The following is a 12,810-nucleotide window of genomic DNA, read 5'->3' on the forward strand; positions in this document are numbered from 1 at the left end:
CATTAACTAAATAATGTGTGACTGTGTGTTCTGCCAGCATCAACCAGACTGATCAGATGTTGGTGCACCTCCAATCGTTTAATTCAATACCTGAGAACTACATGATTCCGGAGAGCACCAAAAACGGAGTTCCCCTGTTCTATATCCCCCCTGGCTCCACCACTCCGGTACTGTGCATACCTTTTCTAATCATTCCCAGTATGTAGAGAGCACCTCGACTGACGGGTCTAAAAGAACTCCTCCTTAAATCTTTTGCTTGCTTTTTGTTATTTATTTATTTTTAAAGGAAAGAAAAATGCTAACCTCAACTCATATCAGACGTTGCCTTTTGAGCGAAAGGTAGCGGCTCCAGCTCTGATTGTCTCTTATTTTTTCTTTGTCTTCCACAGTGTGGTGCTCTGTGACATGTGGAAGCATATATAATAAATGCGAGTGTAGATCTGCCTGGTGTGTCTGTAACAACCGCAACTGTATTGTGTGATTGAATAAATACAACCCTCATTTGGCTCACCTCCCATCTACACACCAAATGCCTTTAAGGCGTCGTCAAAACTTTTTAAAATATAAACTCACCAAGCTGTCTTCTGCGAGTGGGTTTACACCGTCCAAAGTAATACAATATAAATAGTTCTCCTACGTGTCCAGTCACAACTGGCCACCCTAAATGTTATGCTGTTCGCGTGGACAGACACTACTCAAAGCTAAAGGAGCACTCAAAGCTAAAGACTCCTTTTACAGATTTTCTATTACGATGATGATCAGCATCTAAAAAACACAAACATCAAACAATGTAAGAGTCATTTGCTGTTACAACAGCCATCAACTCTGGTTTGACAGTTTGAAACAGAAAATGAATAAATAAAAAAATGTACATTTAAAGATTAAAAAAAATAAATCATCAGCATAACATGTTAACTGCGTTTTCTGGCTCAGAGAAAAGGGATGCCTTGTCTAAAGGTAATGGGAAAGAAGTCTGTCGCTCAAAAAGCTGCATTTAAATATGTATTGGTGGTGAACATAGCAATGTGAATTGCTGTGTCCAAATTTTGATGTTGCCACCAAGGCATATGATTGTGGAACATAATTCTTAGCACAGCACAGACATGGTCTGCTAAGCTGAGATCAAAAGGCAGGGCCGGCTAATCAATGCATCCTCGGAGCCTTGGATGCTCCCTCCCTTTTGAGCAGTCTGCTTTCCGTCCAGGTCCTGTCCTTGCAGCACAGTGGATCCAAAGACTCCTCTCAGTCCCAGTTTGCCTCCTACTGGAAGCCAATCCTCTCCATGGATGCCAACTTCTGGCAGAGATGGCTGCACATGCATCGCATTGCCATCCTCCTCGAACATGACATGTGAGAACACCCAGCGTTTACCATCAGTATTTGCCCTATTGGTTTGGCACTGTCCTTCATTGGATTCATAATTGTGTTGCTCCAGGCCTGTCCCCAAACACCTGCACACAGCTGGAAATAATGGGCGTTACAGCACCATCCAATGTCGTATCTCCCACTCTGCCCTCACATCCCTGCTGAGGGACTGGAGCAGCTTTGTGCTGGTGGAGGGTTACTCGTATGTCAAACTCATATACAGGTGAGACAGCAGCTGGAGATACCACAGTCACATGCTTCAGTGTTCTGCGTGCAAAGTAGCTGTTTTAAATAGCACGGTTAAAATGTGTGTGTTTGAGAGATTAGTTTTGCTATTGTTGATTCACAACAAAACAAATGGATTAGACGAGTTAAATACGAATCTCTTTAGGCATTTTCCTTCCTGAAAAGACGTATTCATGATTCTCTACAGTGCGTCGGACCAGCCTCCCACGTCTTTCTACCTGGTTCGCCTCATCTCCAAGACGCCCTGTATGGTCCTGCGTCTGGGCTTCCCTATCGGTACACCCGCTCATGTCAGAAACAAGGTACTAGTAAAGCTTAACACAGTGCCAGCGACACTTCCAAAACAATGGCTGGCTTTTGTGAAGAGGATGTCAAAACAGTATAGACTATCGTCTGATGTGAGCTTTACACCAGTCACGCATCTGTCCATCTTGGCTCAACGTGATCGCGATCCCTCCCTCTGTCTCTCTTTTCCTCGCTCTCTGTCTGCTGGGGGTGTGGTTGGAACACAGTTCATGCCACTTTGGTTACGCTTGATTTCTTTTTCTTTAATTTTTATTTCTTGGGTGCAGCCAAATGATGTAAGTCATCTTTACAACTATTTTCCAATTTTATTTGTTAGAATTTTACATTATTTTGTTTGTGTGCTTGTGTGTGTTTAATTCCAGTCAGCATCCTCCGTTTATTTGAGTGTTTAGGAGACCTTGTTTTGTACCAAAGAAATTATTAATCAATAATAAATTGGCTTCTAGCTTTTCCTTTCCTCTGAACAGCCAATTGATAAGAACACGGTGAGGTGGCGCTGGCCTCATCTGTACAGACTGTGTGTTTTCTGAGCTAATCTATCCAGACATCTGTACTCTCCACCAGATTGTTGACGAGCTGCGAGATCAGATCCTCAAACTTCGCTTCCCTCATCGCGTTCAGAACAAAGAGGCGACCCCCAAGACCAAGAGGAAGATTGTTGGTAATCCGTCGCCGTCCAAGTCTCCTTCCCTCCCTGCTGCCAAACCGGCGCTGTCAGACAGGCCTTGCGTGGTGGTGCTCAACAAGCCTCTGGAGAAGCTTCTCATAAGGTCAGTGCATGAAGACATCACTGCTGGAATGCCTGATTTAAAAGTACACACAAAAAAATTTTTTTAACGAGACCTTTGCAGGTATGAGAAGCTGCCGCTGGATTTTAGGACTCCTTTCATTTTCAACATGGAGAACTTCCCTCAGCCCTCCAACAGCTCCATGCCCCTTAGCGTGGCGGCCAACCGGATGGCCTCCTCCAATCTTGCCTCTCTGTCCCGGTACTTCCTGCACCAGCGCTGGGTGTTTGCCGTACAAAGCAGCCATGGACCGGCTGTGGCCATGCAGGCGGTGGCTCACATCCTGTCCATGCTCTCTGAGTGAGTTCACTGCATTTGTGTTTTCTGCTCAGAAAATATCTGATTGATTTTTTAAAGTAATTTTGCTCAAAAACATGTGCAAAACCAACTACAGGAGCTATATTTGCTTAGGGGAAGATTTGAGCAAATGTATGCTCGTGTGTCATGAAAGCAGATAATCACAATGAATTCTAGGTGTTTCAGATCTATTTAGCTAGTAAATGCTTAAAGACATAGCAGCCTGGCTGGTTGTAATGTGAGATAAGCCTCTTTGGGTGTTGCCTGAAACTGTATCTTGTGTCTGTGAAGGATCCGCATATCAGAAGGCTTTCACTTTGCTTCCAGCGGAGAGGGCATCGTTAACATGGTGATTGAGCTGCCAATGAAGGTAAGGCGGCACTGAATGCTTCTTTGTCCTCAGTGCTCTAATGTTTATGTACATTCACTTTTTGTATGACTGCTGCTCCTAATTTGTGTTCTATTGTCAGAGCGTGTCTGGGGAAACGGACAGAGAGAGCCACTCTTGTATTGTTCAGTACATCCTGTTTCCACCTCACTCAACATCTACTAAGGACAGGTGAGCCTTTACACAACCACTCATTTTAAGGTTAGGATGGCACTGTGAGGACTTCTGCAGCGAATCCTCCCTAGTTAGGCACAAAGCTGTTATCAACATCAGTTATAAAATGAGACCATCTTAATGAAAACGGGTGCAGGATATGCATATGTAATATATATAGGATATGTGAAACCATTTGCGCATTGATCGTATGTTCCCTGGTTTGACTCTGTGGGGGCTTGTGGACCAGTGTGCATTGTATTGCATGAAGAGTATTGTCTATTGTTTACACGTTCCACTGTCTAGGACTCACACTGTTTTGGTCTCGGCTTGGCCTCCACCCCTCTAACTGTGGGTTGTCTGTGGATGACACTGTGGCTACAGCACTGCTATACACTGTGGTTTTAAACTCGGTCTAAACACCTTCATAAATACTGGCACCTAGTACATGTGTCCGTTATCTTTCAATGGCCCCCAGCTTCTCAACTGACGACGACAACGACACCGAGGTTGAGGCCGTAGACGTAGATGCGGAGCTCAACCTTGTGACCGAGTGCTGGGTGGAGCCGCAGAGTGGCATGGTGAAGAACTGCACGGACCACCATCTCCACTTCCAGGGCCTCAAGTACCAGGACATCCCACAGGCCGTGCGTAGTCTGTCCCCACATTCCTTCGCTCCCAAAAAGAGCTGACGGTGAGGTAGACTTATTCTAGACATCTTACTTGCTTTTGTGTTGTAGATCTTCCCGAGGGACCTGGCCTGCATGTCCACCATGATGACCTTTGAGCATTTGAGCCAACTGTGTCAGAATAAGGACCAGGTGTGCTCCTTGCCAGCTGGACTCAAGGATTTGAGAGGTAATGAGACAGATTCAAAAAGTCTTCAGCTTCTTATAGGTGCACTGCATTTAACTGTTGGGGTAAATTACTATAGGGAACTATCATCATCATATTATTCATGTATGTCTGTAAAATCTTATTTTAGGGAAGAATGTGGCCTTTAAAGCAGCTTGAAAGCATGACTAAGTAATGGTGCTCAATACAAACATTTAAAATATGTACATTGACTCCACACGTCTCAACATGGGGACAGCGGAGCCACTGGCTAGTAGTTAAGAGCGCAAACATGTAACAGTGCTGACACAGAAAATGGTGTCTATAGAACCCGTAAGCAATAGTCCAAATGGAAGTTGGGTGTCTGCTTGTGTACCAATGTATTTGTGTTCTATTTACCCATCTGCAGCTAGTGGCTCCGTCTAATTGCATTACCTCTATCATGTTGACTCGTGTGTATTGCTTGAACGGCAAAGCCTTTGTAAACTGAAGGGTGGGTGTCCTGTCTGTGTGTGCGTGTGCGTGCAGGAGAAGCCTTTGCGTCTGAGGACAGCATCCACATGGTTCCCTTCCAGTTTGACCTCATTCAGCTGCTCCCAAAGTGCCAGCAGGTTGAGATCTTCTTCCTCTCATTTGGCACAGGTACGATACTCACATGGGTCTGCAATGAAAATGACCCAAAACCAACATTGAGTACATTGTTCTTTCTTTAACCATGAAATAAAGAAACAAAGTTAGGGGTGACTTTAACGCTCATCTTTTTAGAAGCACAGGTGTTATTTGTGTCTCCTCCTTTTTGCCAGTAGCAGTGGAGCATGAGCAGCAGCCTCACAGTTCTCCCTGTCTGCCCAACGAGCTCCTGCTGAGTCTCTTCCACAGCAGCCTGGAGCACGAGCTCACCGACCGGGAGGTCCCATTGACCGACGGTGACCACGCCGCCTTCATGCACCACATCTTAGAACGGGAGCGAGACGAGCATGTCGCTCCCTTCTTCTTACCTGTTATTAAAGGTCAGCACATGTCATCTCATCGTATGTGGCATCACCAGAACTGCAGGGTGTACCTCCTGGTTTTGTCCATTTGGATCAGATGCTGGAGGGGGGTTTCCTCTTCTGAAGTGCTTTCTCTGCTTCTTGTCTTTTGTCAGAGGAGTGTGTGAAGCCTCCAGACAGGCAGGACACTATGACGTCATTCCACACCACTGGCAGCAGCAAAGAGGTGATGGGGTCTACCAGCACTCTGCAGGTAATTCCCATCCATCAAGTTTTCGGAAGATGAGACTACCTATCTACCACCTCACCAAATTCCATTGTTAGATCCATCACTCTATTCATTCTTCATTCATTTAATCTAAAAATAAACGTGTCACTTTTAAAGCCAGTTAGCCTGCCACTCCAGGGATTTCCTTCTCCCTACCAGTGGTAAAGAACAACCAAGATTTTTTCTGGTTTACTGTGTTCAACTGAATCAGGAACATGAAAGCAGAAGAGTTTAGTCACTGTATGAATTCTAGCAGCTGGATAACTGCATTATTTTTAATGCACCCAAAGTAATTTCTGTCTCTACATGGTTGCGCCTTTACAGAAGAGTTCTGCTCCTATTCAAGCATACACACATACACACGTGCGCGCATACATGAACACACTGCCACCTGTAAAGGACAGATATGTATGTATGTATCTTCTCTTGTCATTATTTGCATATTTTGTAATGCAATATTCCAAAAGTAACAAAAGTCATAATTTAAAATAGTGATATTCGGATGTATTTTTTTCATGAAGTAATTCCTAATTGTATTGGACTACGTTTTTGGAATAACTTTACTCAGCGTGCAGAATAGGCAATAGTAATAATAGTACTCCAAATTCTACTTTCTATCTATTTTTAATAAGTCCCCCCAGGTGTTGTAATGTTGTAAATGTGTGTTTCCTCAGAGCTTCAGTAATGCCGACCTCGTGGATGAGGAGCTCTCGCCGGGGGAGAGGAGCTGCTCCACTCCACAGTGGAGGTGCTATGCAAAGTACATCAGCTCTCAGCAGATCATCCTCACTTTCCTCCCTGCTTCCCTCACAGGTACACCTCCAGTTCTTCCCGTAGGTTTTGAACACATTCCGAGCAGTGCGACGGTTAGACGTGGGCGTTCTGTGTTTGTTTTTCAGACGTTCTGATGCTGATGGCGTCGAGGCTGGAGGTGAAGCCTCAGAGCAACGCCAGCGTGCGAGGGGACGATACTCTGACTCCCTGCAACAAGTCCCAGGCTGACTCCCTGTCTGGCTCCACCAACGACCAGGGTGGACTCGCTGACTCCCTGATACCAGGCTGGGACAGCAGGGTGTCGGAGACCGAGACTGGGACTCCCGGCTCAGGTCTGTCTCAAACCAAGTTGGTGTAGTCCAGTGAAAAATAATTTAAGGGCTAAAGTCATGAAGCTTTTACACCCAATAGGTTAACCGTACTGCTGTTTGCAACCTTCTAGATGTGGGAGAAAAGGATGGAGTCCAGTTCTCTGAACCACAGAAGTCAGATTTACACATCAACTTCAGCAGGCCAGTGTCCCAGCACAGCACCAGTGAAGGCAGCCAGTTAAGGTGTCCGGTCTACGTCTACAATTGCTCCCTGGAGAACCTGAAGGAGCAGCTGGTTCACCCCAACTCGAACCGCCAGCCCAGAGACGTCTTCTTCAGGTACCGTGCTTGCCCACAGGAAGGAGAGACAGGGGCTGAGAGAAAGGGTTTTAAGGAAGGACAGCCCTGGTCTGGATGTTAGATTTCTATTTGAATCCATCTGACCATAGGTGAGGTTACGAGCTTTGTAGACATCACATGCTTGTTCTGCAGCACAATCACACGATTTTGATATTAACTAATTCCTAAATCATGAGTAGGACAGGTCCTTTTAATCACTATGGTCGTTTTGGCAACAGTCTTGACACACATTGAAAGTCACCACCGTCGTTCTCCAGGTCTGGAATCACATTGACAAAGAGTTGAGCCTGCACATGTGGAATAAACGATATGTGAACGTACATACAGAAACACTATGGCTTAGACAGTGATCTGACTTGAACTGCTCATTGTACTCTTGTGTTTCTTTCTTAGTGCGCCTTTAAGCCTCCACTCAACATAAACAGCAACCTGCACTTTAAGAGTCAGAGTTGGCATGACTATTTTCAGCTTTGATATCAGGTGTCCCTAACTTCAGTCAGTAAATGCAATCGTATGTTTTCTAATACATGAAAACATCTTTTAGAGGGTCACTATGTCGTAATAATATGATAAGTGAGCCAGGAATGTTGGGGTCCAGTTGCTAACATGTGTGTCTCTGTGAGAATAGAGCTCAAGATGCTGAGTCGTGGGAGATGTGTCAGCAGATGAAGTTCAGGTAGTTTGACTCTGTGGCTCCGCCTCCTTCCGCTCTGCGCCCCTAGGCACTGCTCAGCATTCAGGGGAATGTGGCTTCTCTTAACACAGACCTATCTGTGCTTCCTCCTCGGGCTTGTCGCTGTGCGCGCACCACACACACACACACACACACACACACACACACACACACACACAGCAGGTCCGGAGCTGCCACATACAGATTTAAAGGGACATGTGAAGGGTTTGGTGGCAGCAAGCTGTGTGGTTCCAGATTGCCACTGTATTTCCCTCATTCACTCCTCTTTTTTTTTTTTTTTTAAATGTGCTCACTCAGTCTGTCTCAATCACATGCCACACATATAATAATAACACAAATGTAGGGGCAGAAACGGCTGCTGGTCCCACGTTTTTAAATGGCAATGCAACTTTGATGACTGTGGAGAGGACCTGATCCCTAAGGAGATATGAAGAGATTAGGGCTGTCAAAATTGCTCAAAAATGACGTTCGAATATTTGCTTTAAAAAAACATATATATTCAAATATCTGGTTGCGCATTAGGCGCGTCAATAACTGGACAAATGAATACAATGGGACATAACTACTTGTATAGGTAAGTTATTTAAGTTTAAACATATTACCTACACAAAAATAAGTAAATTAACTAATGGCCAAGACCGCAGATCTCTAACTCGCTCGCACACACGCTCTCTTTCTTTCTTTCTCTCTCTCGCACCGTTGCGCTCTCTGCGCGTTAAATGAACGACAATAATAAAACAACTGCTGAGCACTGATCAAGAGTTCTGTCCAAGCAATTTAAGGTTGCAATTCTTGTCCCAAAGATGGCAGGTGATTCAGTGATTGAAACTGAAAGTTTTACAGTACTGACATTGAATGCTCCGAGTGAGCTGTGCTGGCAAACACGAGACTTTTCCTTGGGATAAAACTGCAAATAAATCAAAGCGGTGCATGAAGCTGGTCTATTTTATTCATGCAATATATAGTCAGTAGTCAGGTCTGCAAAGCAGACACTGTTTTTTTTTTTACATTTGAATATTCATTTTCACATTCGAATAGTTGTTTTTAACTATTCGAATATATATTCAAATATAGAATATTTGTTGACAAACCTAGGAGAGATACACAAAGATTCTTAGTTTCCTGTGATTATATGCTAATTAAAACATAGATATGGCTATTATATTCCATTACTAATAGATCCAACAAAATGCCACACACTGCTCCTTTAAAACGTTAGCGTATCAGTATCATGTCAGTGACGTTGCCCTGATGTCCCGTCGAGGAGCATGAGGGAACACAGTTTGTTGTTCAACTAATCCTTTTCATTTATGGATAGAGTTTAGTTTAAGCGCTACTTAGGTCTTTACTCACTAACAGATTTGTTAGTTCAAAGAAAAAGAAGAAATCATCAGCTGGAAGTCAAATATGAAGCCTTTTGTCGGTCTATTCTGTTTCTGTTTTTTCCACAACTTGATCGTCCACGTCTGTGGAGTTTAGAGGCTGTGACATTGAATAAGAAAACGATCAGGAGGCCTTCTGAACCGAACGTTTTGCTTTTCATTTTCTTGAACCAAAGTTACGTCGTAGGTGAAAGAGAAGACAACTTTTGAGAAGGAATGATCGGCTGAGGACACATGCACAGAATATAGCAAAAAGTTAAATCTCAAGCTACGTTGGTTGAAGTTGTTATTTAAAGGCCTTAAAATATTTATTGGATGAAAGGTATAGTGTGTTGTACTACAGTGTATCGGTGCAACAGTTTGTCTTCACAACTTGTCCCGTGGATGACAACCTTTTGGTGATGGAGGTCTTTTTTCACATCTTTCATGTTTCCTCCCTTCCGTCCTGATCTCTTGGTTTCCAACGCATCCTGTGGAGGTTCAGCTGATGTGCTCCTCAGACATTGCTTAATGTTTTTGAAAAGCTGGGCTAAAGCTGTCCAAAATGTTTGTTTGACTATAACGCTAAACTGTCTGATATTGTGTATATACACACACACAAGTCAAATGCCCGAACATAGATCTAATGTAAATCTGATGATGTGTCCTCTGGCAGGTCGCTGTCCCAGGACCGCAGCAGTCCGTCCCCTTGGAGCGATCTGCTGGCTCAGCCCCACAAACACAAAGAGCTTGCCAACTACTGCAGCCTACTGCAAGAACACTACCACCAGAGCTACGTCAGGGGTGAGGAGGTTATACTGGTACGGTGATAAATCCACTGTGACTCCTGCATTGTAGCGCGTGAATACTTGTTCACTTATCGCACTACAGGGAAAGGAAATCACACGTACAGGCAGCTGAATGTTGCGTGGCACAGACCCATTCCTATTTTCGTGCTGTTTAGGCTGATGTGATGACTGTCAGCCATTTTCAGCTCTTGCATCTTTAAAAAGGCTTCGCAAACAAATAATGAATTCCTAAATGTAAATTAACAAAGCAAATCGAAGTGAAATACTAAACATGTTGTGTGTAGTTCAAATTGTGACTTAAAAATCCCACTGAATTGCTTCAGTTTGGGTTTTAGAGCTGCACACATTTGACAGTTCGGTACTTTTAAGACAACACAAAACATATCAGAAAATATCATGGTTTTGCGGTGCAATTATTGTGGCTTCAAAATAATTCTCAACTTTATTGCAATATCTACTGAATACATTCATTTGTGGCTCAATGAGTTGTGAGTTGACTCAAAAGACGAGTGGTTATATGTAGATGTGATATGAATATTTCCCGGGGTCAGTGATGGTCTCCTTGCTGTGTGTCTCAGGTGTGTACCGCAGCCTGCAGCAGTCCTACAGCATCAGCTCACAGGACGTCCTGATGGCCATGGACTACTGCGAGGAGTCCCTGCAGGAGATGGACGTCTCCTCCTTCCTGCAGACCGTCTGTGGACACACCAGGGTGTTCAGGGAGCACTGCGGCAATGCAAAGCCTATGAGGAGCCCCGCCAGCTTCATCGTTGGAGGGGTGGAGGAGGAGCAACCAGATGACAGGGCCACTTTGGCCTCCTCGTCCAGGTAATGTGTACTGGACATGCAGTATGTAATACATAGGATGTGAGAAAATGAGAAAAAGACTGCTAATGTCTAGTTAACCAGAGGAACACCTTGAAATGTCATCTTATTTTTTCTTTTATCCAAAGTTAGGGTAGTCACCATGTCAATTCACAAAAGCAGCACACTATTGAGCTTGTGCTTGTTGATTGATCTTCAGTCAGTGTGTTTACATGATGGTATAATTCAAATCTTTGCTTAGTCGGACTATGCTATCTTTCGGGGGGAGGTGCTATTATCCCAATATACATGGCAGTGAATAAATCGAATCATTGGCCGACAGCATGTCATATCCGATACGATAGGTGGCGCTGTTTTCATTACAACTAGTTGTGATACAGCCATTTCCGCTTGACCGCTTCACCACTACCAACAACAACAACATTAACATTATGAGAAAGATGGCGAATGGAGAGCAAGGTGAAGCTACATCCCTCTACTATTTTTGCATGATGTTAATAGGAGTACAGCGAATGCGAATGGCGCTATTGGCTGATTTGATAACGGAGAGAAGACGCCGTCGGGATCTCAAGCATGCGCAAAGACGCAAAGTCCAGTTCCTCATCCGATTCACCGTTACATGCCGCAATAGTCGAACTGTCAACTAGATCGGATCGAGTTATCCAGGGGTGTTAGTCGGATCGTAGTCGGACCGCACGTAGTCGGACAAAGGTGTTTAAATGAAACGTATAATTCGATTTCAGTCCGACTAAGCCAGTCATTCGAATCCATGTAACCACGCTGAGTCATTCACCTCCTTTAGTTGAAGATTGGGTTACGTGTGTAAGTTCTGCGTGAAGGGAATTGTTACCTGCAGAAGTTTTAGACGTCAGTCTGACCCAAATCTACTAGGGGAGAGAGAAGGGTAGAGAGAGATGACAGGGAGGGATAGATAGATAGATAGATGGAGGGAAAGACGGGACGAGGGAGTTATTTTAAATTTCTTTAAAACACTGTATAGTTACTTAATGTAATTGAAACATTATAGACTACTTTTAATGATTTATTGTGCGAAACACATCTATGGAAAATCCAACATTCATTCCCCACGTGGAGGTACCTTTTTGTTTCATCAATATTTAATACTTGTGCCTGTAGCATTGACATGGAGGATGTCAGTGAACCTGAGTTCAGAGGGAAGTCCTCGGCTCCCACTTCTCCCCTGATCCTGGAAGAGTCTAAGACGGCCTTGGTCCCAGAGTTCCCTCTGCTGCTGCTTCAAACACAACCCAAGTGTGAAGTGTACCCAGATCTGCATGGCATCATACAGGTACCATCGGAGCTCTTCATTTCATGTTACGGAAGTAGACCTGTAGTCGTTGATTATGTCTTACTTAATTTAGTAAGAGAACTGGGTGAGACCGAGATTAAAACGGATCATTCCACAGGATAAATTCATGGGGATCATGTCCCAGTATTTCAAAACTGTGCCCTCCAACCCACACTACTTCTTCTACTGCCCACCTTCATGCAAGAGAGAGGTGAGTCAACTGCCTTGTGTTCTCATATTCTAATGAATAATGGCTTTGTTTATATATCTTACAATTACTAAAAAGATGAAATCGAATATCTAGGAAAAGATAGTGGATTAACATTGTCTGGAATGTGTATTTGTTTGACCAAAGACAAATGTAAGGATTGATGTCCTTGCTTTGAAAGAGTCCCGGCTCCCACGTGATGAGACCGGATGAAACTTTGCGCTGTGGTTTGTCTCCTCAGGAGGACTCTGAGGACGGGGAGAGGAGGCCCAGTGAGGAGCTGCTGTCCGAGGCTGAGCCGGCTACTGAGGATGGTGAGGAGCGGTCACAAATGTCTATGCAGCTAAGGGAACTCTTTAATTGAATTGATTCATTGGTGCACATGCAGAGTTATTTGGCAAAGCATCAACACCCCTGAAAACAGACACATGAGGAAACTTGCATCAGCTACATTGGCCGGTGTAAAAGGAGCATGATAGGTCACTTCTTTAAGAACTGCAGCTTAGGTGGTTAAGCTTCAGA

At 44.2% G+C, this 12,810-nt stretch overlaps 1 protein-coding gene across 4 annotated transcripts in view; it reads left to right on the forward strand.

Annotated features, from left to right (window-relative positions):
• The window catches only part of szt2 (SZT2 subunit of KICSTOR complex), a 78,742-nt gene that overhangs the window by 12,589 nt on the left and 53,343 nt on the right, over positions 1-12,810 (forward strand). For 3 of the 4 annotated variants that reach the window (XM_040184812.2, XM_040184816.2, XM_040184813.2), the window contains exons 11-32: positions 38-167; positions 1,205-1,350; positions 1,436-1,588; positions 1,799-1,913; positions 2,482-2,687; positions 2,769-3,005; positions 3,294-3,372; positions 3,473-3,561; positions 4,022-4,190; positions 4,284-4,401; positions 4,906-5,019; positions 5,184-5,387; positions 5,525-5,622; positions 6,312-6,450; positions 6,537-6,743; positions 6,854-7,061; positions 7,711-7,758; positions 9,814-9,941; positions 10,525-10,774; positions 11,909-12,080; positions 12,199-12,291; positions 12,530-12,602. In XM_040184812.2, the coding sequence (XP_040040746.2) occupies positions 38-167; positions 1,205-1,350; positions 1,436-1,588; positions 1,799-1,913; positions 2,482-2,687; positions 2,769-3,005; positions 3,294-3,372; positions 3,473-3,561; positions 4,022-4,190; positions 4,284-4,401; positions 4,906-5,019; positions 5,184-5,387; positions 5,525-5,622; positions 6,312-6,450; positions 6,537-6,743; positions 6,854-7,061; positions 7,711-7,758; positions 9,814-9,941; positions 10,525-10,774; positions 11,909-12,080; positions 12,199-12,291; positions 12,530-12,602 (3,176 nt within the window). The remainder of the gene's footprint in view (positions 1-37; positions 168-1,204; positions 1,351-1,435; positions 1,589-1,798; positions 1,914-2,481; positions 2,688-2,768; positions 3,006-3,293; positions 3,373-3,472; positions 3,562-4,021; positions 4,191-4,283; positions 4,402-4,905; positions 5,020-5,183; positions 5,388-5,524; positions 5,623-6,311; positions 6,451-6,536; positions 6,744-6,853; positions 7,062-7,710; positions 7,759-9,813; positions 9,942-10,524; positions 10,775-11,908; positions 12,081-12,198; positions 12,292-12,529; positions 12,603-12,810) is intronic. The other variant, XM_040184814.2, reaches the window with a different exon arrangement.

Source organism: Gasterosteus aculeatus, chromosome 8 (genome assembly GCF_964276395.1).
Source record: "Gasterosteus aculeatus chromosome 8, fGasAcu3.hap1.1, whole genome shotgun sequence".
In the NCBI taxonomy this organism is placed as follows: domain Eukaryota; kingdom Metazoa; phylum Chordata; class Actinopteri; order Perciformes; family Gasterosteidae; genus Gasterosteus; species Gasterosteus aculeatus.